Genomic DNA, 26,629 nt, shown 5'->3' on the forward strand with positions numbered 1-26,629 from the left:
ACCAGGGAAGCCCTCTTGTATTATTTTGAAATAGCTCTCTGAATGCGGAGCATGTAGGTATTATCATTCTGCTTATGTGGACTTCTTGTTTCATTATAGATCCAGGCTAACCCCTGTCCTTTAGTAAGTTCACACATAGTTAAGGTCCTTGGGAAAGGGCGGGGGCCGGCTTTTGACCATATTACTGTCTACCCTAGTACTTAATTGTGCAGGCTGATTTGTATTATTTATACTTACCTGAACCTTTTGTGAATTTTTATTACATAGCTTTTAAACAGCTAATGAAACAGCCTTTAACGTTAGCTGAATCTTAGCATGAATCCTGCCTTGGCCCTTACGAACTGTCCAACCTTTGGCAAGCTTCGAACCCATTTGAATCCTCGGGGTCTTATTCTGTAAAATGAAGGTGATAGATCATAAGTTCATTAGAATAAAGAGAGACCTTAAGTCAAACATTCAGCCTTTAACCTGGTGAATCATTGTCAACAAAGCCATAATAATTATTATTTACTTAGTACTGTTGTAATAAGTGATCTCTAAAATAATTTTTGTTACTTTTCAGTATTTTGCTGTATAGTATTATATGTGGTGTAAGCCCAAAAGGAAACTTTTGTATGTATCGGAGGCATCAGACACTCTGTTTAAAGCTTCCTTCAGTTACCAAAGATGTGGGGCTGGATTGCTGCTTTTTGCCTCACCAGGTCCTCTTTCTTCACCCTCCTCCACTCTGTGCCCGGGGCTGATGTGGGTGCCTGAGGGACTGCATCAGCAGACACTGTCACCCTCTGGCTTCTGCTTGGGTTGCCTCTCCCCTGTGGAGCCACCAGCAGCAGGTCTGCAGGAGGAAGTGAGATCCCAGTGTGTGTTCTCTTTGGCTTCCTCCCTGTTAGGTTAGCACAGGCTGGCTGCTTCCTCTGGGGAAGTTACAACCCCTGCCAGGCTGCCCTCTCCATGCAGTCTTTTCCTTCCCTTGCCCCTTCCTGCTTCCCAGCTTTGTTAGGACCACGAAAGGAGTTAAGTGTGGGGAGGGCACTGGCAGTCTGTTGGAGAAGACGGACATTTAGTAGGAAGTTAACACCTGTGGTGAGTATCATGCTGAATGCTGCGTTGTTTTGGGTAGCTGGTCTGGGAATTCAAAGACAGTCTTTCTAGGAAGTGGAATTGAGGCAGAGGCACCAAAGAGAAGGCTGTTATTCCGGGGAAAGCCCCCAGAAGTGTTTCAGTCTTGGGGAACAAGCGCAGAAGCCTGAACCTCGGTGAGCTGGTGCTTTAGAAGCCGTGAAAAGCTGGGCATTAGGGGTAGAGGGCAAGGGAGGGGAGAGGTGTGCAGGGCACGCCTGTGTGTTTGCTCTAGCCGGGTGTCCTGTGGGCTTGATGCCTCCTCTGAATACGAAGGGTTTGCCTCTCTGATGGCTTTCCGTCCAAATAGAAATAAGCCCCCTAGTTCCATCCCTCATGGGTTGTTCATGGGACAGATTGTCTTATCATGCAGCTGCGATGTCATCTGCACTCTCTCCCCACGTTCCATCCATTCCATGTCTGCTCAGGCCCCCCTTTCCTTGAGGACGGTGCTCATCACGTCACTCCTTAGCTGACAGCTTTCAGTATCTCCCTGTTGTTACTGGACCCTTAGTATATCAGTGTTGGCATTAAGAACCTGGCCTGCCTTTTCATGCTTTTGTCCTCATTTCTCCTCTGTGTTGGCCGCAGAGAACTACCCACTCTTCTCGCCCTGGTTCTTTCTGCAGGAACCCAGGATGTGGGGTGAGGAAATGGAGCCCGTGTCTCAGCTTGTTCGCTGACTGGCTCTGCAGTGGCAGGAGCGCGTCATGGTTACTTGTGTGGTTTATTCTATTCTGTACTGTTAAAGGAGAAAAGAGGGAAAAAAAGTAAAACTCCGTGTATCAACTCTACAGTCTAACTGGTCAGATGAGGGAATGTGAACTGGTGTTACCCAGGGTTACTTACTTCGGCTCTTTGCCTGGCAAACTCTGTTCCTCATCCTTGAAGAACTTAGCACGCATTTGCTAGCTTTTTGAATAATTTTCCAAGTTCCAAAGCTGTTAGTCCCTTTTCTGCAACACTGTGTACATTATATTAAATTCGTCTGTTTACATGCCACAGATTCTGTGTATTTTCTTCCCAGCACCCAGTACAGTTTTTCCAGTGTATCAGACCTCAGTCAGTGTTTTTTGGATAGATACCTGTTCCTCTCTCCGTGAACCCCATTGCATTGGGAGTATTATTGGATTCTCAAAATAAAATATTGTGCATGTAGTCTCCAGAAACACATCTGTTGCTTCAAGTGGGATAGGCAGTCCAGGTAAATTCCTCATCACAGTTTCAGTGAAAGAATATTTTAATGAAGAACTTAAATGAATGATCAAGAGAGAGTCAAGCTCTGGATTTTCAGCCAAGACGCAAAATATAAACATGGCAATCTCTGTATACATTCTTATTTTATTCTGTTTCAATATTAAGAAAAAATTCTGCCGGAGTGTTTAAAGATTTAAAATTTGAAGGGTAAAATACTCACATAATTCAAAATTTTAAAACAATGTAAAAGAGAGACACCGCGAAAGTCTCCTATTCCTGTTTCTTTTTTTTTTTTTGCGGCACGCGGGCCTCACACTGTTGTGGCCTCTCCCGTTGCGGAGCACAGGCTCCAGACGCGCAGGCTCAGTGGCCATGGCTCATGGACCCAGCCACCCCGCGCCATGTGGGATCTTTTTTTTTTTTTTTTTTTTTTTTTTTTTTTTTTGCGGTACGCGGGCCTCTCACTGCCGTGGCCTCTCCCGCTGCAGAGCACAGGCTCCGGACGCGCAGGCCCAGCGGCCATGGCTCACGGGCCCAGCCGCTCCGCGGCATGTGGGATCCTCCCAGACCGGGGCACGAACCCGTATCCCCTGCACCGGCAGGCAGACTCTCAACCACTGCGCCACCAGGGAAGCCCGCCATGTGGGATCTTCCCAGACCGGGGCACGAACCCGCATCCTCTGCATTGGCAGGCAGACTCTCAACCACTGCGCCACCAGGGAAGCCCTCCCATTCCTGTTTCTTATCCACTGCATTTCCCCCTTGACAATTAATCGCTGTTACTCGTTTCTTATATAGAAAAAGTGAGCTATTTTCTGTGCATATACAAGTGAATATGAACGTATATTCTTACACTGTTTTACACTGTATATGTGTGTCCATGTACTAAACAGTTATTTGGTGGAGACCTTTTCCTATAAGAACATAAAGAGTTTCCTGATGTTGTAAAGTAGCTGTATGTGATTTCGTTGTATGGCTCTGCCCTAGCTTAGTAACCAGGTTCTTAATTATAGACATTTAGATGATTTCCATTGTTTTGCTATTAAAGACAGTGCTTTAAATGGATAACTTTGTATATAATATTTTATAATCTATCCAAGTATATTTGTAGGGTAAATTTGTAGAAATGGAGTTGCTGGGACAAAGGAAAATGTCAATTTAGATGTGCTTGATTCTGTGAGAGAATTTCAGCAGTTTTAATGAAAATTTACTAATTTTTTTATATTGGAAATTTAACTTATTTAAATTCAAAGATTATTTTGCTGTGTTTTAGAGGATTAGTGGATTTTAGTATATTTGGTAGGCTAAAATGTAAGTGGCCATTGCTTAGGGAGGCTCCGTACGGGACCAAGAGAAAAACAAAAAGAAATGGAAAAACAAAAGCCAAAAAAGACATAACTGACACTAGATTTCCAGGTTGACGGAAATTTGGTGTCCATGGTTTGAAAACATGGCATTTTAATCCCCTCCATCATCTAAAACCTAATCACACTTTGCTTATTATTTCTGCGCTGGGAGATGGCACTGGTACATTAAACTGTATGTAACAAATGTAATCTAGGGATTAGTGAAAGTCAAATCCCCTATGTGTTCCACCTTGAACATCTGGCTGGATTTTCTATGGTTGGCCTTCATATGCTCCAATTTACTAAAAGGTTAAATCCACCTTGGTAGGTGTCCAGTGCCTTCGCTTCCCTAAGGAAGACCAGAGGGGTAGTAGCCTGAGTTTTAGAATAGGAAACTCCCAGTTAGGGACAGTTTCAAGATGTCATTAAATCACCTTGTGCACTTCCTGTTACTTTGCATTTTACTTTATTGGACTTCATAAAAACATCAACCTACTTATAATCTTCAGTCAAGTAGAAAATGCAACATTGTTGATTGAACAACGCCTAAAAAAACAGAAGTTTTGAATGTTACCATAGGAGGTCACAGGGTCCTGAGCTGTGCTGAAAACCAGATCTGTTTGATGCCAGTGACAGGGATGGGGCTCTTTCCATTGCTGTGTGGTGTGTTAGGTCCAGTACATGCAAACCTACATGCTTTAACATGCCATCAGGCTTTAAACTTTTTTCTTAAATAAATCTTAAACAGCGAAATATTATATTTCAACATATTTCAAAGGTTACTTAATGTAACAGCTAGGTATTTTAGCAATATAAGATTTGCAAAGTTGACTGGAGAGGAAATGAGGTATTTTATATATTTTTTCTTTTAAATTTTACTTTCCTCTTTAAAATCATAGGCATATGTCAAACTTTAATGTAATATATGGTAAAATATATAATTTTTTCTAATTTTTTAATCTTACCTTTATGACTTTCCATGTTACTTCAAATGTTAAACGTCACTGATGCAAGGAATAACATTTTGAGTGCCGATTAGGGAATTAAATATTAAATTATGCATCTAAGTTCTCAAAATTATAAAAATGCTTTGTTATTTAAAAAGAAAATAGGTAGTTAAATCTATTTTGACAAATGTATTCATAACATTAAAAATTCTTTTTTTCTAGGAAGTTTCAGTATACCTAATTTTGTTGTCTTCTAACTCGCTAAAGGTATTCCCAATTATAGCATAAATGGATAAATAAAAATAAAATGTGGAATTTATTTTCTTCTACTGATTAAAGCTGAAGTCAGTGGAGCAGGTGACATGTGACTTATTGCTTTTTACTGAGGAAAACAAAGCCAATTTAGCTCATATCCACCATTAGTTCTACAATTTTCAAACACATTGTATATGTGCATGCCTGTGTGCTGATTTATTCATGGAAAATTTCTGAAAGAGTATATAACATTCTGTATTATTACCTCTGGAGTATGGGTATAGGAGAAACTTTCTTTTACTTTTATATTCTATGATACTATTTTAACTTTTCACCATATGTATATTTTACTTTTATAGAAAAATGTCAAAATTAAAAGTACCCTTGAAGAATTTTTTCCAGCAACAATAACAAGAATTATCTATGTAAATGTTTACATTTCACATACTTCTGTTTCAGTGTATATTGTTCCCATGCAGATTCTATATAGAATGATCAGTTTTACAGGATCCAAACTTAGGATAATACAAGAAAGCAAACAAAATGATCAGCTTATTTGGAGACTTAGTAATTATCTTTATTTTTAGAAGCTTTGGTCGGAAGCTGCAGAGCTGAGCTAGAAATGATAGTAGAATTGTGCATGAAGTGCTTTGTGAGTATCGTGGTGGGAGGGACTGATTTTCCCACTGCTGCTGCTGCCCAGTCGAGGAAAGGGACCGTAACACATAAAAAGTAGTGTTTAATGTGGTTGAATCTCGAAGGAGATGTGTGAAATTGAAATCATCAGAATAACATCACAAGAAGAGAAAAGAGCATTAACAAAGCCACGAGCTTGTAATTGGGCTTGTCACTTGTGAGGAGGGAGGATTTGGTTGGGGAGGTCGACTGACAGAAGGTTGTCCAGGGCTTTTAATGCCATCTTAGAGAACCCATTCTTGATGGGAAACGCCTTGGAGAGCCAGGCGGGGTCTGATAAATAGGGATGTCAGGGCTTGGTAACGGTGAACTGAAAATAGTTTCTGGCTTTTCTTTGCCATTTGATCAGCCTTTTCCTAGGATTCCAAAAGACCCCAAAGAATCTATTTTTATGTTTGTGTTTGTTCCCTTCCATTAGCTTGGGCAATTGAGATTTCACATTGTAGCGCCCTGGTATGTGCGTTTTCCTGCTGTGCTGGTGGAGAATCATCGATACAATGGGACATATGTCACGGCTTGAAAAAACTGTAGCCGTCTGAAGTCCATATTCTGTATTTGGCTTCTTGCCAGCATAGAGCTACAGCCTCTGGAGTTCTAAGTCAGACACTTCACACTTACCTGTTTTTCTTCCACAGAAATAGAAAAGTTTCACAAAGGAGAAGGCAAGGATGAAGAAAAGTACATTGATGTGGTGATTAACAAGAACATGAAGCTGGGGCAGAAAGTGTTGATTCCTGTGAAACAGTTCCCTAAGGTAAGACCGTGAGCCTGCGCTGCACGCGTGTCAGGCCTTATCACAAGGGAGCGCACGCTCAGTTTACGTTCTGTTTGGTGTGTTCTTGAGGTGTTCTCCCTTAGCACGATGCCCCGACACACACGCTTTTACAATCAGGTGAAACCTTATTTGGTGACCCTGTCCTTTCTCTGTGACTTCGGCGTGCGTTGCGGAGCCCTGAAATGTATTCTTCTGAGTTATGTTTTGGACTTTGGACAGCCTGTTCAACTTCTTCCTGCTGTAGTTTCTTCATTTGTAAGATAAGGTTGGATTGATAAGAAATAAGCTTATCCATGTTAAATGCTTGGCATAGGGTTTGGTACATAAATGCTTAAAATAGTCCCTAATTATTCTAGAAAAAAGTTTGATTTTTATTCACTGCAAGTGTTATTTTATGACATTTGGCACAGTTACAATAGGTGCTTTAAAGTCTAATTCTAAAATCTGATCATCTCAAATTTGGCCTAAATTGATCTTCTTTTTACTCCGCTTTTCTTTTTTCTTTCCTCTGAGTGTCCATGTACATGATTTATGCATACTGTTGTATATATTAGTAGTTAATGTCTTTTGATTGCAGAACAATAATCCAATACCTGAAAATACCACAACGTATTTATCCATTTGCCTGGGCAGTTTTCAGTTTGGGGTTATTATAATTAAATTGCTGGGAACCTTTTCGTACATTTTGTGACCATACGTTTTCATTTATTTTTAGTAAATACTTAGGGTTTAAATTGCTGTGTATTTAGTTTTATAATAAATTGCCATAATTTTTACCCAAAGTGGTTGTATTTGTGACATTTCTAGAACAGTGCATGCTAAGTTGTGGTTGCTCCATATATCTAAATCCATATTGGATGTTGTCAGCCTCTTTAATTGCAGCCATTCTGATAGGGTATTGGTATTTTCCTGTGGTGTTAATTTGCATTTCCCTGTTGATTAATGATTTTATGTACTGACCATTTACATATCTTCAATTTTGAAGTCTCTTTTTAGACCTTTTGCCACTCCCTGAGTGGGCAGTCTGTCTTCTTATCATTGAGTTGTAGGAGCTTTTTTTTTTAATATATCCTGGCTACAGATCTTTTGTTGGTTACACGTTTTGTGACTATTTGACTCAGTCTGTGGCTTGCCTGTTAGTTTCTTAACAGAGTTTTGTGATAAGCAGAAGTTTTAAATTTTGATGACGTCTAATGTATCAAGTTTTTCTTTTATGATTTTACCTTCTGTCAACTAAGAAATCTTTGCCAACCTCAAGGAAATGTTAGAGTCCTTTATAAGTTATAGTCTCCTGTGTTTCCCCTAAAAGCTTTACCATTATAGCTTTTAATTTTACGTCTGTGATACATCTCAAATTAGTTTTTGTGTATGGTGTGAGAAAGACAGTCAAAATTTATTTTTTCTTCATATGGATATCCAGTTTTTTCAGTACCATTTGTTGAAAGATATTTTCCTCCCACGGATTGTGTTGGCATCTTTGTTGGAAATTGGATGACTATGTTAAGTGAGGGTCTATTTCTGTACTTTCTATTTTGCTTCATTGATCTATTTATGGATCATTATGCCAGTACCATACCATCTTCATTACTGTTGCTTTTTATAGTAAGACATGAAGTTAGGTAATGTATTCCCTTCAACTTTGTCCTTTTTCAGGATTGCTTGCATATAGATCCTTTGCAATTCTATATAAATTTATTGTTTTATTTTCACAAAACATTCTGCTGGAATTATGATTGCAGTTGCATTGAATCTGTTGATCAGTTTAGGGAGTTCTCACATGCTAACAATATTAAGTCTTCCCTTCCTTGAGCATGATATATCTTTCCATTTAGATTTTTAATTTCTATCAGTAGTGTTTTGTACTTTTTAGGGTAAAGGTCTTGTCTTTTGTTGAACTTATTCCTAAGTGTTTCATGTTTTTTGAACACTCTTGTAAAGTATTTCGAAATCTTATTTTCCAATTTTTTTGCCTCTAGTATAAACTTTTGCCTCTAGTATAAACCTTGTATTCTGCTACCTTGCTAATAAATTCACTTGTTCTAGTAAGTTTTATAGATTCCTTAGAATATGCTATGTACATAATCATGTCATCTTCATAAACAGTTTACTTCTTTCTTCCCAATTTTTATGCTTTTTATTATCTTATTTTTGTATTGGCCAGGATCTCTAGTATAATGCTTGAATACAAGTGGCGACGTTAGGCAGTTTTCTCTTGTTCTCAGGCAATGTGGAAAACATTCAGTAATTTACCGTTAAGCATGGTAACAGCTGTGAGGTTTTTTTTGTAGATGACCTGTATCTGGTAGAGGAAGTTTTCTTCTATTTTAGTTTTGCTGAGAGATTTGATCCTGACTGGGTGATGAATTTTGTTGAATACCTTTTCTGAATCTATTGAAATGAACACAGAATGTTTCTCCTTTATACTGTTAATATAGTGAATATTATTGATTGATTTGGCTAAATTAAACCAGTTTTGCATTCTTGGGTTAAACCCTACTTAATGATGTATTATCCTTTTTATACATTGTTGGATTCAAATGCATCTGTATTCATGAGTGATAGTGGCCTATAATTTATACACACACACACACACACACACACACACACACACACACACATATAGAAGTGTTCTCCCCCCCCCCAAAAGAATGTATGTCAGTTTGGTGCTATTGTTTTGTTTATTATTAGGTAGAATTCACTAGCGAAGCTGTCTGGGGCCTGGAGTTTGGTGGTGAAAAACTCTTTTCAAATACATATATTTATATATGAATCAAATATAAGTTCTTCAGTGTCTTTAATTGACAAGGCACTAATCAGATTTTCTATTTCATCTTTTGTGAAAATTGTTTTGTGTTTTTCAAAGGATTTGTCCATTTCATCATAATATTTCAGGTATTGCTTCTTTAAATACTTTTTCTGATCCTTTCACTCCCTGCCCTTTGAGACTCTAATTACAGGTACTTTCAACCTGTTGATATTCTCGAAAAGATTCCTGTGACTCCGTTCACTTTTGTTATTAGTTTTTCCCCCTCTTCTTCAGTTTGGATCATTTCTGCTGCTGTATCTTAAACTCATTGACTCTTTCCTATGTTATCTTTATTTTTTGGGAAGCCTATCAGATAAAATTTTTATATCAGGTATTGTACTTATCTGTTTCAGAATTTATATGTGATTCATATATAAATATATGTATTTGGAAACATGTTTTTTTCTTTGTCGGGATTTTCCATTTATTGCAGGTGTTATATTATCTTGTGTAATTGAGCACAGTTAAAATAGGTGCTTTAAAGTCTCTAATTCTAAAATCTTAGTCATCTCAGATTTGATGTGAATTTTATCTTGATAATGTCATATTTTTCCTATTTTTTATATGTTGAGTAATTTTGGATTGTAACAAACTGGACATTGTGTTATATTGTGGAAATTGGATTCTGTTGTTTCTTTGAGGGGTGTTGATATTTTTGGATTCAGATGCAGAGTCTGTCGGATAGGAGTGCAGAACTCAGTTTACTTCTCAGTTTGACTTTTGCGTTTATTTTTGGCATACATGATTGACAGATTTTATACACAAAATTTGGGGCTCCTCAAGTCTAACTCTCATTTCTAGTATTCCTCCCACACATTTCAGCACTATGGTTGCCTCAAACTCTGCTACGCAGCTAAAAGCTCTACAATCAGTGAATTCACCCAGCCATTCCCTTCTTCTAAGTCTTGACTCCCTTGTAGAACCTCCTTGTTTGTGAGCATTCTGTGGAGGCTTTAGATGGTTCCTTTTTGTATTTTGTTCAGTGTTTGAGAGTTTACAGTTGTTTACCTAGAGACAGTCAGCCTGTTAGGAACTTACTCAGCCATACTTTCAAAACTGAAGATATATATTTTAGTAAACAGAAAACTGTTACGAGCATTTTATAGACATACTAATAACTAAACACAGCATGGATTATGGAAACTTTTATAAATTGATTCACCAGGCTTGATATGCCCTATATGCTCAATATGCACTAGGTAGAAAGATGCGCAGACACCATCCCCAACTTTAAAGGGTTCATAGTCTGGTAGATGATTAATCTGAAGTTAATACTCTGTTGTGTATGAGTTAAGTATATGAAATAAAACCTCAAATGTTGTTTTTCAGTGTCAGCTTTGATGCGAGTAGGGGAAGACGAATTACAGTTTCTGTGTCTCACAGAGAGCAGAGTCCATGTCAAGTCCTCATAATGTCTGAAGTAGGCTGCTTAGAAATCTGCTTTCAGAATGCTGAAAAGGATATTTCTGCTTAGCAAATCGAGCATTTGAGTTTCAAGCCAGCCTTGTGTAAAGGCTAATATAGGACTCACATCAGTTCTAAGAAAAAGCTTTCATGCTGGTATCCGTTAATAGGCTGAGATGGAGGAAGCTGGCAGTACTTGCGCCTCTGGAATAGCAATGGGCAGAGGCAGCTTGGTGTGGAATTGAGGCTATTGTACACTTGCAGCTTCTGGGGCAAGAGAGGAGCGCTGTTTGTGAAACTCCAACTAATAAAATGATTTCCATTAATTGAGTAGTAATTTCTCTTAATGAACCATTGCAGCACTCTTTCAATGGTAAAACACTGAACATGAGTCTTTAAGTATTCAAACCCAAAATATATTTGCTCTCTTGAGCATATGCGCAAGCTTGTAAAGTGTGAAATGCAAATAAACACTGTTTCATGATTTTTTTTTTTTAAAGACTTTAAGCTATAGAAATTGTCCTCCAAAGTTTTCCCGTGGGTAAACCCTAACCCTTGGTTCTGGGCAGTGACTCGATGTAACAGAGTTAACCTAAGTGCCAAATCAACATTGGAACAAGGCACCCTGTCTGTGAGGACCTTAAATGCCTTGTGGTTTAGATTTTACATTGATTTTTTTCTTTTTTAATTCACTGTTTCCTTCATCATTGATCCCATCTATCCATTCATATACTAACATTTATTGAGGGTCTTCTCTGAGCCAGAAATTGTGCCTGGAAAACAAAACTGATTAAGACATGTTCTTTTGTCACAAGAAGCTCTCCGTTTTGTGGGGAATACAGATGAATAACTTAATTTTGTATAATACAGTGTGAGAAGTTCAATGTTGGGGTGATCTAGAAAGACAGAGGATCACGCTGACAGTGTCAGAGAAATCTTCCCTAAGGCTCTGAAGGAGCTGGCTGGTTAGGGGTCAGAAGTAAGACAGGGTGAGCTGGAGGGGTGGCCATGACAGGGGTATACAGGGCAGAGGGCATTTGAGAAACTACCAGCCATTGTACTTGGCTAAGCAGGTTAATTTCAATAAGATGTGCAGGTTTTTATTGAGGATTTATAAATAAAGTGATAAGGGAGCAGTGAATGGGGGCTGATCCCTCATCACTTTACTTATATAAGGTAGGGTTGGCCAAGGGGGGGCTGTGAAGTTAGAACAGGAAGTGACCTTTGAGCTGCTTTGGAGTATGAGGTAGGTTTCTCCAGGTGTTTAATTATTGGAAACTATTTCAGGAAATGGAATGCTGTATGTAAAGTCATGCTAGGGTAAAAGAAGGCTTATGCACCATTTTAAAAAGTCAGTTGTCATATGAAATTGAATTACATCTCTATATGTCACTATGCATACATGCTCTACTGCTGTGGTAAGATTGTCTTTATTATTCTGTTAAATAAAAGAAGGAAAAGCAATATGTAGGACAGATAAAACCCTAGTTGAACATTTATTTTAAGAAAAACTAACTTGAATCTTCCTGGCAGTTATTTTCTGGAGGGTAAGGATCATGTGCTCTTTTCTACTTTACATGTTTCTGTACTTTAATGTTTTAATAATAACTTGCTGTCACTTTTATAATTAGGATAAAAAAAAAAGATTCTCATTTTTGGGGAAAAAAAGTGCTCGAGATTGTTAACTTAGGAGATACCTGTGTACTATGATTATGGTTTTTAAGATTTAGTGTACTGAGTTAGATTCTACAGGTTTAAATTAGATTCATTAATTTTCATAATTTGGTAATTGTTGTCTAATCTCTCAGCATTCTGATGCTTACATATTATTTTCAGTAACTTTATATTAGGCAATATGGGTTCTTACATTAAATATGTTCCTATTTTGTGCATATTTTAAATTTGATATATTTGCTGTCTCACAGAAGTTCTTTGGTTAAGAGTCTTTGAGAGAGAAGAGTGAAGTATTTATAAAACAGGTTTCCTCTGGCGTTTGAATTAAAGCTTGAGAAGCTTTCTTTTTAAAGTTGGCTTGCATTTTTCCCCTGTAGTGAATTGCAGACAATTAAAAACCCACGAATTTATTACTGGGTGGAAGGAAGCCTATTCCATAGAAATCATCATGGCTATCACAATTTTCCTAGAATGGTAGATATTTGACAGTCATATCGGTATGTTAAAAGTTGCCTTTTCTGTGACTCCTAATTAATTTTTGGAGGCAAATAATGTTTTTTCAAGAGGATTCATGTGAAAATCCTTTTTATTTTTGGTGTCCAGTTGATAGTTTACCTATAGAAATAAAGTGATAATGCACTTGTTTGTTAGTCCTTACGTGCCATTACCGAAATCCACAATGCTGTCTAGGGGGGATTTTGAAACTTGTTGGTGTCAAGGAAGTCTGATAATAAAAATCATCACTTAAAGACACATGTGTTTATGACAAGTCATGATCAGTGTCCCTCCTAGTATTCATTACATCTTGGACCCTCTGGGGAAGCAGAAAGGCCAGTCTGGAACATAGAGCCTTAGGAAAATATCTTGGCCCGCAGTCCATTGCTTCACTGAGCACCAGTCCCCTTCCAGGCCAGGCCAGGCCTCTCCCACCTTGACAACCCGTGTCTTACAGTGGGAGTGGGAGGAAAGTGCAGCTGTAAGTAGAGATGAGCCTCTTCGAGGCTCCTTTTGTTCTTTTCTCAGCGATCTTCTCTGGGCCCTTGAGATCTTGTGATACACGCCCCTATGTCATGAGAATTAGAAAGTTAAGCTGGTATTTGTGAATATGATAGCTTTCAAAAAACATTGTGAAGGAATTTCAAATCTTATGCTGTGACTTTTCCCTTCTTCTCTTCTAAAATGCTTGATTATTGACCCAGAAAGCAGCCCTTGAACTTAAAGTTGTTAAGTGGACTTCAGAAACAACAATGCATATATTAAGGGGCTTGTTAAAGAATTTACTCACGTTTTTTTTGGGGGGGGTTATTGTTATTACTATTACTATTTTATTGAGTCAAATGAGTAATTACAAAATTTGGTTATATATAGGTCCCCCCACATCTCATTACATTTAAAAGAGTAAAAATGCTACCATTATATGTACTTTGGTCACAATGCAGTACATTAAGAAATTAAAGTCTGTGATGAATATTGTTCTGTGTAAATCTTTTATTACATCACTGCTTATTTTTGATAGGTGATGGAGGATCGATCTCTTAAGTGTATTGCTGAGCGAAAAGGTAAAACAGCTTTAGTGCTTAACACTGCAAGATTTTAAAAGAGTGAGGGAGAGTTATTTCTGGAGAAAGAATTACAGGTGGAATTAAATGTAGTCTGTAAGTGTAAATTCAGGATGTTAACAGGCAGAGATCAGGGGGAAAGACAGAGTAACTCTTGGGCCAGGATGATTTAATTATGGGGAATGGTAGTTTGTAGCATTCGTTGGAATGGTGAGGACTAGCGTGGGAAGCCTTCAGTGCTGTACTCGCGCATTAGATTTTTATATGGCCTAGGGAGCCCTGAAAGATTTATGATAGATACAAATAAACAAGTAGAATATATAGTAGGAAATGTTCTGCATTATAAAAGATCTTACCTTGTTTTTTTGAGTCCTCAACACTTAGGAATGATTGATTTAAACACAAGTTGGAATGACTTTTATTCCCTAGAAATTCAAGTTCCCATGTAAAAGTGATGGTTTTTGTTAGAGGTGATTATCAGAATTGTGAAAATTATTGTCAGTGATCCAAAGCTTGGCTCAATTACTAACGATCCTAAGAGACCAGTGTTCTGTTACCGGAGAGGCTGCTCCGTTTCATATGAACGCCACGGTCCCAAGTCTGTTGTTAGGTTTACTACTGTTTGGAGTTTTGCATTTATGACATTGGCTTAATTCAAATGAGATCAGTATTCTGAATACCAACTAAAAGGTGGATTTATTTAATTAATCATTGTGTTAGTGGTTAAATTATTGGAACCTCACATGGCTCGTAAAGCTAGTGAAAGTAGTGATCTGGTCTTTTCCTTTCGAGAGAAGAAGACAGGTAAACAAACCTCGTTTATTTTCGTTTCATTCTTGCCGTTGGGCAGGAATTAGGTGCATGTGGAGGTGAGGAACCAAATGTGTTTCCTGACAGTTTAATTCTTTCTCTCCAGTAAGGTCTAGAAAGGGAGTATGGGGTGATGTTTTCCAAAGAGGGATGTTATGTCCAACCTTACATTTGGGTGCTAGAAGAACATGCTAGAACTTCTATTTTAATGTATGTATGTAGCGTATGGTTTCTGCATCTCAGGCACTGTTTTAAGGGCCTTACATGTATTAACTTTTCACGTGTTAATCTTTACAGTTTTAGGAGGAAGGAATGATTATATCCTGTTCACTTATGAAAAACTAAAAAACAGAGACGTTAAGTAACTTGCTAAATGTTATTACACAGTAACAGGCATTTGAACCCCAGAAATCTGGCTCCAGAGCCCATGCTCCTGTTCAGGAGATTAAGCTTTATTAATATTTATTACACAGGTTAGCGCTAGTACTGTTACCTGGCACGTGTGAGTGCGAGACAGTTGTGTGCACAGTGAGACAGGATGCTGGAGTGCAAGAGGGGATTCTCCGAGGCAGAAGCTCCCACCGAGTTTTACTCCCTCACTTGCTTTCAGTAATGGGGGCAGATAGCTGTGTATGTGCCTGGGTGTGGGTTCTTGGATTGCATCTACTAGTTTTAGTTAACTTACCTTTTTCAGTGGACAAAGAGTGTTGCCAAAGAGACTGCGACTTCAGGGCCACTGTAGATGCAGTCGAAATGAGCAGGAAAACGGCAGAGCCACTCCGTCCCCGTGCCCAGCGCAGGCTCAGTACCAGGACAGGGGAAGAGCAGCTCCCGTCCAGATGGGCGTAAGAAGAACAGTCTTTTCAAATTGGGACTGTTTTTCTACATCCAGTATCGTTAATGATGAATCTCTTGACCTAAGTAAGGATCGAAATATTATTACCCAATGGTAGATCAGGTGTAGAATTTTAAAATAAATAAATGTATACATACATATATATGCACACACACTCACATCCATTTTATGTGCATATAAACTGTAGTGCAGGGGCCAGGGATCCTTCTTGGCTGCCTAACTTAAGATCTGGAACATTGGGCATGATAGCCTGTGGGGAACACTTAGTCGCCATGGACTGCACCGGTGGACCTGCTTCCTGTCACCTCCTTCCTTTCTCACAAGTTATTAGCTCTTCATTAAACTTGAGACAGATACTGTATCCAAACAAAGTTTTTTTATTTCTTTATATCCTCTCATTTCTTACATCCTACTTCAGATGTACCTCTATAGAAATGAATTACATTGTTTATCTATTACAGTACCTCCTTAATTTAGTCTTTGTCAGATGCCTTTTTAATCATTTTTAATAAACATGTAGATTTTATACGACGCTCAGTTACAAGATGTTGGACAGTTAAGACCATGTACCCAAAATATGCCTCCTTCCATCTGTGCCTGTGTGGTATATTTCAGGGTTCGTTTTAATTAAATCTTGGGTAGTGATTGGTACATTCTGGACGTTAACTTTCATCATTCACGTTCAGCGCACGAAATGCTGCTTTTGCCTGTTGGGAGCTAGTGCTGCTCTCGTCTGTGGCTGAGGTACACAGGGGGGTAAGTCAGGGTCTCTGCCCTCAGAGAGTGCCACCTCCATCCCCTCTTAAGGAAGGGAAGGCAGGCAGGTGATTGCTAGGCCTAGAAAAGACCGTGATGTGTGAGGCTCTTAAAACTTTTTGATAAATGACTGCTTCGTCGTTTTTTGTCTGTGGCAGTGCGCCCCCCAGTGGCCACTCCCTGCGTTCATGCCCTGTATCCTGCGTGCCCTTCCCTTGAGTCTGTCCTGACCCTGCAGCTCCATTTAACTGACAAGATGTGAACTTCCAGGCTGGAGCTTTAAGGAAGCCTGACAGCTTCTGCTTTTCTGACCTTGGAAGACATATACCATGCAAAGGTCCTATCACCCCGAGGCCACCATGGGAGGTGGAAGCTTGGGATACAGGTGGAGGAGAATCAAACCAATAAGAACTGCAGTCCCCATCTGACAGCCACCACCAACTTAAGAGACATGGGAATAAGCCGTCTTGGAAGTGGGTCCTCCAGCTGCAGTTGGTCTGGCTGTTGCCACATAGAACTCCCCCCAGGGCTCAGATTGCTGAATTGTGAGCAAATAAATAAAACGGTGGTTGTTCAAGGCTGTTACATTTTGGGTTAGTTATGCAACAGTAGATGCCCAAGATGTCATTAAAGCATAACCTAGTCCCTCATTTTCTAATTACCAAGGCAGGTGCGGCTGTGTGTATGTCGGCTGGACCGGGGTTTTAGGGTCAGGTGGGAGGATGCTGAGGGGGAGAAGGGACTGTAATGGACCAAAGGAAGCCGCTTTTAGCACATAAGAGATTTATCCCAGCCTGTTCTGTCGATGAAATAGTGAAGTGCATTTAAGAAAAATAACTAATGTACAAGGAGCGTTAAGTAGTTCATGTTATAGTCAGGAAAGATACCGGAGCACTTTTGAGCATTTTTGCCATAGTGAACAGGAGGAACTCTACCATTGAGAGGACTTGATGTTTTGAAATTCCTTTCCTTTTGTGCCAGAGGGTGTTTTGACGTTATGTTATGGCTGATACAGCAGTGGCCTTTTTAAAATAAAGCAACGATAGGCAGAAGACCAGGTTCCTGGACCCAGAATTTATTAACCTGTTCTTTTGCTTCTGTTGATCCAGTACAAGTTTTGTTTTTTTGAGTATACTGTGTGTGTCAAGGCTGACAACCGGGGTTAAGATGTGAGGATTCCACAGTTGAGGAAAACACATTTCCTCTTCCAAGGAGTACAACCTGAAAGGAAATGTTTCAAACCGTAGTTTGGTAAGTGGGAGAAGAGAAGGCAGGAGGAGAGGGAGTGCGGGGGGCTAAGAGTGTCGGGAGGTGCCTGGAGGGGCCGCCCGGGCCTGCCAGACTCTGCTGCGCCCGGGAAGGGCTGGCTGTGCTGCGCTTGCTCTTTACGAAGAAACACTGAAACCCTCGTAGACTCCAGATGAAGTCCACGCTCTTAGCCTGGGTGCATGCCTCTGCCTCTTACTTCCCCAGCCTAGTTGCTCGGCTCCAGCAGGCCGGCCACCTTCGTATTTCACAGAAGGTCCTTAGTGCCTGAGGGCTTTTGCATTTGCTGTTCACAGTGCAGGAAAGTCTCTGTTTGCAGATCCTTGCGTAGGACGCAGCTGAGCTGACCATCACGGACCAGCCTGGTCTGCCGTTGCCCAGCCCTCCACGATCACCCACGCTCTCTGTAGTTGCCTTCTGCCCACCTCAACAGACGCTTAGCAGTAATTAACAGGCATTGTGTCTGCGCTTCTGTTTCTCTTGTTTGTCATCCGGCTCTTCTGTGAGCAGATGGGGCTCGGTACGGATGCAGCCATTGCTTGTTTCTGTTCTTCACCCAGCACCTAGAACCAGGTCACCAGTGTTGTAGCGAGAATAACACTTCCTGAGGGCTGGATACTAATCTCAGTACATGTTTTGTTGATGTTGTCAATATTTTAAGAAACAAAGCAAAGTGGGTTTTGTTGCCCTTCCTCCTGCAGATTAAGGCTTTCGTTTAGGAGGGGAGGTAGGGGATATGTCTCTGAGTAGATTTCAGTACAGGCTGTTTTCCTCTCCCCCACTAGCCAGGGCAAGTGGTCTCAGGATTCTTTCCTGATCTTCCCTGTGAGCACTTGGGGGTTGGGGGGTGGTGGTGACGGTGGTGAGTTCCTGCAGGAAAAACCTTTGAGAAGGTATCGACTCTCTTAATTCTGGGCTTTTGGTCTTTTCTGCTCTCATGCTCGTCCCCCGTCCAGAGAAGCAGATGCTTGAGTCTTATCTCTCCCCGCAGGTGTCTGTACTCTCTCCAGTTGTGTGGTTAGTGTTCGCCTTGGCACTTCAGCATTAGTTTGTATTCTGTTCTGTTTTCTTCCTGTTTTAAGGGTGAGAATGATGTTCTTTACAAGCTCTACGTCTGAGCTGAAATGGGTAGGTCTTGGAACACGGTAATTTTGAGAAGCTGAAATGAGTCCAGAATGGCTAAAGTCAAAAGCAGGAGAGTGGTGAGGCTGGAGGTGAGCAAGAGCTGTGCTGGAGAGGGCCTTGCACAGCAGTTCCAGGGCATGAGGACTTACTCGAAGGGGAGTGGGACAGTCCTGTTTGAAACAGAGATATAACAAGGTCACCTTTGGGTTAAGACCTCTCTGCTGATCCAGGGAGATAGAAGTGGATACGGAGATGGCATTCTGCAGTGGGCAAGGTGGGGGATGGTGATGGCGGGACTAGTGGTTGTGGTGAGGCTACAGGAAAATAGGCAGGTTTAAGAGAGATTTAGGAGGTAACATTGTTACGATGTAATTCACTGACTCGCTGGACATTGACTGAATGCCCTTGCCCCACAGGTGTTGGATCAGTGACTGCAAAAGGCCTCGTCACTGCCCTCGTGGAATGAATGTCAGGTTTCTGGCTTGAGTTGCCGCATGGACGGTAGTGCCATGTGCTGGGAAGAATAACGTATTTGCTGCTGCTACGTTGGCAGAGATTACAAGTTCAGTTTTAGTGTTGAGTTAGAGGTCGATAAAGCATCCCTTTGTTAGACTAATCAACTTTTTGGTGAGCACCCAATTAAGGGAAACGTTTTAATGGAGACAGTGACATGTCCTTGATTGAGGCTTAGTTGTTTATGAAATGACAGCTTAACTGTAATTGTCCCCATGGAACAGTGTCATGTCACAAATGTAGTGTAGATCAATTAAAGCTAGTTCTTCCTTGATCTTTACTGGGGAAGAACATAATTATTGGATCTTATCCGTTATGTGGTAAAACTCAAATATACTGTATGTTGGTTTACCATCTTCATCATCATTTGAAAAGTTTCCTATTTACAGTTGTAACATTTGTAATACGGTAGTATATTTGTCATGTAATAATTGGCATCTGGAGAAAAATCATTGGTCTTGGAAATAACACTTTTACCTTCTATTCAAATCTGCGCACATGGGCTTCCCTGGTGGTGCATTGGTTGAGAGTCCACCTGCCGATGCAGGGGACACGGGTTTGTGCCCTGGTCCGGGAGGATCCCACATGCCATGGAGCGGCTGGGCCCGTGAGCCATGGCCACTGAGCCTGCGCGTCCAGAGCCTGTGCTCCGCAATGGGAGAGGCCACAGCAGTGGGAGGCCTGCGTACCGCAAAAAAAAAAAAAATCTGCGCACAAATGAAATCATTAGTAAAAATGAAGGCTGGAATGTATTAGGTTCTTACTGTCTGTCTTGCCAATATACTCATCAAATAGAGAACAAATCCTGACTTGAGGAAGGACAGACTTTGTATTTGGAAGGGTTTCTGGAAGATCAGGGAAAGGGCTGCTGTTGTCACAGGGAGAACTCTGAGCCTGAGGCCTGTCAGCGTCTCAGAGGTCAGACCACGGCGAGAGTGGACAAGGCCGGTAAGGTGCAGGACAGGACGGGGGGCAGAGAGTGTCTCGCCCAAGGCTGGTCCCTGCGAGCAGAGGGCCTGTCGCAGAGGCCTGTGCCGGCCCAGGTTGCCTGTGTGAGGAGAGGACAGAAGCGTAACTGAAGTCTGACCGCGTCGGGTTAGGGGACGTTCTCTGATCAGTGGAGACAGAAAGAGCAGCTGATCTTTTATGGCGCAAAGAAAGGAGGGTCTGTGCCCGGCCTAGAGAAGCAAGGGGCCGCCCGCGTCTGGGGAAGAGTAGTTCTCCGCAGTGAGCCGCTCCCAGGAGTGCAGAGTGTGCGCGGGCCCAGGTGACGTTGAGCGGGTCCCAGCCCTCAGCGCTGGACGCGCTACCTCTTGATCTTCACGGTGCCCCTTCAGCGTAACGACCCCTGTGAACCGCAGCCGTGGTAGACTCGGTGGGGCTGAGGACACTGCTGGGGTCACACCGCGGGCGAGAGGGAGCCCTCGACGCGCCTCAGAGGTCGGGAGCGGGTGGACCGGACCCTCGGTGGGTCGTAGAACTCGGCAGATCGGACGGCTGTGCTGCTCAGCTGCTCATTTATTATTATTATTTTTTTTTAAATTAATTAATTTATTTATTTATGGCTGTGTTGGGTCTTCGTTTCTGCGTGAGGGCTTTCTCTAGTTGTGGCAAGCGGGGGCCACTCTTCATCACAGTGCGCGCACGGGCCTCTCACTATCACGGCCTCTCTTGTTGCGGACCACAGGCTCCAGATGCGCAGGCTCAGTAATTGTGGCTCACGGGCCCAGTTGCTCCGCGGCATGTGGGATCTTCCCAGACCAGGGCTCGAACCCGTGTCCCCTGCATTGGCAGGCAGACTCTCAACCACTGCGCCACCAGGGAAGCCCTCAGCTGCTCATTTAAAGTCTGAACCGTGCTCAGCCCGTAGGCCCTGTCGCAGGTACAGGCCGTGGTGGGCTTCAGGGGTGCGTGTGTGGGGGGGTATCTTCTAGAACCCCTGGAGGAATTGAACTTGTGATCTGAGGGAGACAGCAGCAAGGGCTTCGAGCCGAAGAAGCAGAGTAAACAGCAGGGCTGTGGCTGCTCCTTTCAGCCAGCGGGGCTTCTGAACAGGCACGACTGACGTTGTACCCAGGCCCCTTCCTCGCTGTGAAGGGCGGCCCCATCCCTGCTGATGTGTGACCTCTGGGCCTTTGGCCACTAATGCAGTGGTGGCCCACAGTCACTGTCACCAGGTACTCTGGCCATCTCCAGACGCCTGAGGCGACGCAGCCTGCGTGGAGACCCCCGTCAGGCAACCAAGCCCATCGCCGTTGTGTGGCTCAGCTGTGCAGACGGTCAGCGTCCACATGCCTGGTTCTGCCTCACACCCCGACTCCCAGACAGAGCTCAACCCCTCGACCCACCTGGGTGGCCTGGGTGCGGCCGTGTTGTTCCAGGTGGTGGCTTCTCGGCAGCCTTGTACATGTACAAGGTGGGCATTGTTCACCCCAATTTATGTATGTTCACGATAGTTAAATTCATCCATTCATTACTTACTGATTTGTCAGCACAAAGAGTGCACAGTCTGCCAGCTGCTCTGCTAGGTGATTTTTGTGCATTTTCGTATTAATTCATACATCAGGCGCCCGCAGTAAGCGGTTGACCCCTGTGTCGTGGATGAGGCGTCTGCGACTCACGAGGGTAACTTGACCCGGGCGATGGAACTAATATGCAGTGTGTGGTGACAAAGAAGAGAGCAGAAGTGCTTCCGAGGGTCAAGATGTGCGTTTGTATACTTTTTGTGAGCAAAAGACTAATAGAAGTTAAATAGAGAAAGAAAACTGCAGATAAAATACTCTTCCTTCTTATATGGAATCTCGTGGTTTTATGTTTTATCAAGTGACTTTGAGTAAATCATATCATTCTGTGGACTTCAGTTTCCTCAGTATGAAATTAGATGTTCGGATTGGATGTTTTCTAAGGTCTCTTAATTTTTATTAATTGGGAGATATTTAACTGTTACAGGCGTGATATAAATATGGTTGTTTGAATACAAATTAACTTTTATGCTATCCTTGAAACCTGCTAAAATGAATATAAGTGAATTAAAAAGGCAATGATCTTGTGAAGATAAGAATGGGAGTGTGAGACAACAATGGACAAATGATGTTAGTAAAATCTGGTGCTGCACTGTATTTACAATAGCCAGGACATGGAAGCAACCTAAGTGTCCATCGACAGAGGAATGGATAAAGAAGATGTGGCACATATATACAATGGAATCTTACTCAGCCATAAAAAGAAACGAAATTGAGTTATTTGTAGTAAGGTGGATGGACCTAGAGTCTGTCATACAGAGTGAAGTAAGTCAGAAAGAGAAAGACAAATACCGTATGCTAACACATATATATGGAATCTAAAAAACAAACAGGGCTTCCCTGGTGGCGCAGTGGTTGAGAGTCCGCCTGCCGATGCAGGAGACACGGGTTCGTGCCCCGGTCCGGGAAGATCCCACATGCCGCGGAGCAGCTGGGCCCGTGAGCCATGGCCGCTGAGCCTGCGCGTCCAGAGCCTGTGCTCTGCAATGGGAGAGGCCACAACAGTGAGAGGCCCGCGTACCGCAAAAAAACAAACAAACAAAAAACAAAAACAAAATAAAAAACAAACAAAAAGGGTTCTGAAGAACCTAGGGGCCGGACAGGAATAAAGACGCAGACGTAGAAAATGGACTTGAGGACACGGTGGCGGGGGAAGGGTAAGCTGGGATGAAGTGAGAAAGTGGCATGGACATATATACACTACCAAACGTAAAATAGATAGCTAGTGGGAAGCAGCCACATAGCACAGGGAGATCAGCTCGGTGCCTTGTGACCACCTAGAGGGGTGGGATAGGGAGGGTGGGAGGGAGGGAGACGCAAGAGGGAAGAGATATGGGAACATATGTATATGTATAGCTGATTCACTTTGTGATACAGCAGACACTAACACACCATTGTAAAGCAATTAAACTCCAATAAAGATGTTTGAAAAAAAGAAAAAAAATTTTGGTGGCTGCAAAATACATGGATAAATGGTAATGACTTTCTCTGGTAAAGACCAGAGAAAGCAGAATCCTGAGCTTGCAGGGCAAGAGAAAGCCAACCAGAAACGTGCCTGTCAGTGTGGGAAAACCTCGAGAAGACTTGGGAATTGTAGATACCAGTTAGCTGCATGTGAATTTATGGGGTAGAACTGACAAGAGGGAACTTGGTGTAAAGTGTGCATGGAAGTAGTTAGACCCCTGGATCCTCTCCCCAGCTGAGAAACCCAGGCGTCTGCCCTTCTGAACCTAGCAACAGATGAGAGATTTCCTGAAGAGTTTGAATAAGAGAAACTTTAGGTTCTGAGACCCAGATGGATACAGCTGAGGGCTGCAGTGAGATGCCACACTGAAAATGTGGGAATTATTTCCTTTAAATAGAGGTGTGTGTGCTTCATAATGGGATTCTTCGTATTCTGGCAGCCAGGCTTATATACCTCCTCCTAGGAAGTTGAGGAATTCCTATTCAGGGAAATGCCTAGCCCAGGGAAAAAGAAATACAGATATTGATATTTGAGTAGCTTTGGGTGAAAAAACTGGGCTGCTGTGTTGCAGTGAATTGTTATGTCCAGTTGTCAGATTGCATGTATGAAAGCAGAGCATCCAGTTAGCCTGTTTGAGCCTCAATTTAACATTTTTAGAAACAAATAGCAGAGGATTACCAGTCATGTGAGGAAAGGCCATAGTGTAGCAAGAAACAGATTCTCAGCACGTGGAGGGTAGGGGGAATCTGTGGGAAGAAGCAGGCTCTGTGAGCTCTGCGGCGTCCGGGAGGGGACAGCTACCGCCACTGACGCCTCAGGAGGATAAGAATTTGCATCACTTCCATGAAATGTCTCCAGAGTGCCATAAGGAAGGGACAGATATAAGAAAATGCTGTTAGTAGTGAAACATGTGGTGGCAGAAATGAGAGAATCAGTAGATACGTATGAAACGTAATTAAATCCCCCAGAAAGTAAGACAGAGAGAGGTGAAGGAGAGAGGAAAAATCAGAGAAACTTAGAGATCCAACTCAGGAGGCCCAATATCCGATAGTAGGATTTCCAGAAAGATAAAGCAGAGAAAACAGGGAACAAGAATGAGGGAGGGTGGGTTGAGACATTGATTCCCCCCCGCACCTTGTAGTGTTATTTGATATTTTAAACTCTGTAGACCTCACTTCTATATTTTTTAAGTAATTTACTTAAAATTAAATTTAAAAAAGCAAAAAAAAATGACATGTAAAGGTTAAAAATAGATCATTTAGTTTTTGTTGAAGACCAATAAAATTGAAAGTGGGCAAGGAAAGAATACCATTTTGATTTTTTAAAAGTACATATTTCAGGAAAATTACTTTAATTACCATAGTTAGAGACATGAGGAACGATTTTCTCTTAAAAATAGCAACAGCACAGCAGTGGCATGGCTCATGGAAGGTGGCTGATATCACAGCAGTACCTACATGAGTTTGTGATCAAGAATCCTGTCAAAGAGAAGAGTTTCTCTCATGGTAACTAGGGCTGACTTTCTATTTGGAAGCAAGAAGAATTCATAATTATTGGAAGGCTTTTAGAAGTTGTGTGAAATTCCTGTCAATAATTATTTCATTCAGTTGTATGTATTTATTCTCTATTAATGTGCTAAGCATTGTTCTAAATGATTTGATTATGTTGATCCATTTAATCCTCAAAATACCCTGCAAGGGGAGGTCCTGTTGCTGTTCATCATTCCCACTTTACAGATGAGGAAACCAATGTCTAGTGACCCCGAGCCCAGGGTCACTCAGCAGGAAAATGGAAAAGCCAGGTTTTACAACCATGGCAGTCTATCCTCAGAGTCCGTAGTACCCTTAATTAATTCACTGCTACTCTGCATGCTGAATAAAGAACCCTCCGCATCCAGGCTAAATAGATAGGTGGATTTTGTCATAAAGCTTTGGTCAGCCACTGGAAGCGTAGCACTCATCTAGGCCAGTGCACTCAGTGGTTGATTAACCGAGGCTTAAGTGCTGACCAGGTAGAAGAACCCAGACACTCCATGGTGACCAGTTTAGTGCACATTATAGGACACTTGGTGTTGTTTTTCCTTACCAACAGTCTAGTTCCAGCACTGTTCGTGGTTGATATTGAATGTGTGCTGAAATTGTCAGGATGGCAACTAAGGAATTCTGGGAATTAACTTCATTTATTGATACAATTTGTAAAATACAGGCATCACTGAAGTTATTTGGTAGAAAGAAATACATCTTTGTTTGTTTGTTTGTTTTAGCCCTGTTTTATGTGGTTTGTGGGAAACATAGGGTGACGCATGTAGCAGGAACTTAAATACTTGTCACTAGTCAATGATGTGTAGCATACTGACTGCAGTGTTTCCTAAAATTCAAGAAATAAATTATTTTCCTCAGATATGAATGTTACAAATTCGTTGTTTTGTTTCTCCTAGTTCAACTTTGTGGGAAAACTTTTGGGGCCACGTGGCAATTCTCTGAAGCGCTTACAAGAAGAAACCTTGACAAAAATGTCCATCCTTGGAAAAGGCTCCATGAGAGACAAGGCAAAGGTAATACTTATTATAAACAATGGCTACTTTTTTAGTCAAGTTATATAATGTACTTTTAGATCATCCATGGTATTAGTATATATGATATAAAAGCTAACTAGGACCTCAAATGAAATTATGTGAAAATGCTATATATAGTGATACATTTGTGATACTATTTAGAAAATTCAGTCACTGTGGCCAGTTTCAGAATATACAGTATCTTAAACCAAAATCTGTAACTATTATTTTTATTTATAGAGTGAAATTGTAGCACCTGTGCTTTTGATTCTAGAAGCAATACCTTCTAGAAAGTACAGTGGTATTGAAATTATCATGAAGAAAAATAAAAGTTATCTATAGTCTCACCATCACTATTTGCATTTTAGATTAGTACTTTCAGGTCTTTTTTCCTACGCCTGTGTTTCATATTGTTGACTTTATAAAGTATATGCTTTTATTTGCTCTTTTTGCCTTTCTTTTGATATCCTATGCATTTTACCAAGTTAAAATTGATTGTAAATGTTTTAATAATTACTTCCTATTCTAACACATAGTTGTTCCTCATACATGTATTCACATAACTTCCTCCTCTTCTAAATAAGCTAAAATTACTGAGTTATTTTTATTGATCACTTTCTTAAATATACCAATTCTGAAAGGAATTTTCACATTTCATAGTGTGCTGTCGCTTATGTTGTTCTATTATTACTTCGTTGTTCTCTCATTATTAAAAGATTTATATTTCAGAGAACAAAATCCACATTGAGTGATCACTTTCCATGAAATGATTGTGTCAGACAAAAAAGTTATTTAGACAAAATCCAGCCTCGTCACAAAAAAGTCCATTTAACAATAGCTTTTATAATTTAAAAAAAAAAAAGGTCACCATTCGTTTATTGAACAGCCACTGTGAGTCAGGCACTCTGTGAGACATTTTACATGCATTACTCCATGTTATCCTTGGAAAAATGATGACAGATACATAATATTTTCCTTAGTTTA

At 41.2% G+C, this 26,629-nt stretch overlaps 1 protein-coding gene across 1 annotated transcript in view; it reads left to right on the forward strand.

Annotated features, from left to right (window-relative positions):
* KHDRBS3 (KH RNA binding domain containing, signal transduction associated 3) overlaps nt 1-26,629 on the forward strand; it is a gene marked incomplete at its 5' end in the record, with an annotated part of 153,046 nt that overhangs the window by 48,417 nt on the left and 78,000 nt on the right. The window contains 5 exon segments of the mRNA XM_079722495.1: nt 4,832-4,856; nt 4,858-4,865; nt 4,868-4,876; nt 6,196-6,314; nt 25,529-25,645. Of these exon segments, the coding sequence (XP_079578621.1) occupies nt 4,832-4,856; nt 4,858-4,865; nt 4,868-4,876; nt 6,196-6,314; nt 25,529-25,645 (278 nt within the window).

This window comes from Hyperoodon ampullatus, assembly GCF_949752795.1.
Source record: "Hyperoodon ampullatus genome assembly, chromosome: 17".
NCBI lineage: Eukaryota > Metazoa > Chordata > Mammalia > Artiodactyla > Ziphiidae > Hyperoodon > Hyperoodon ampullatus.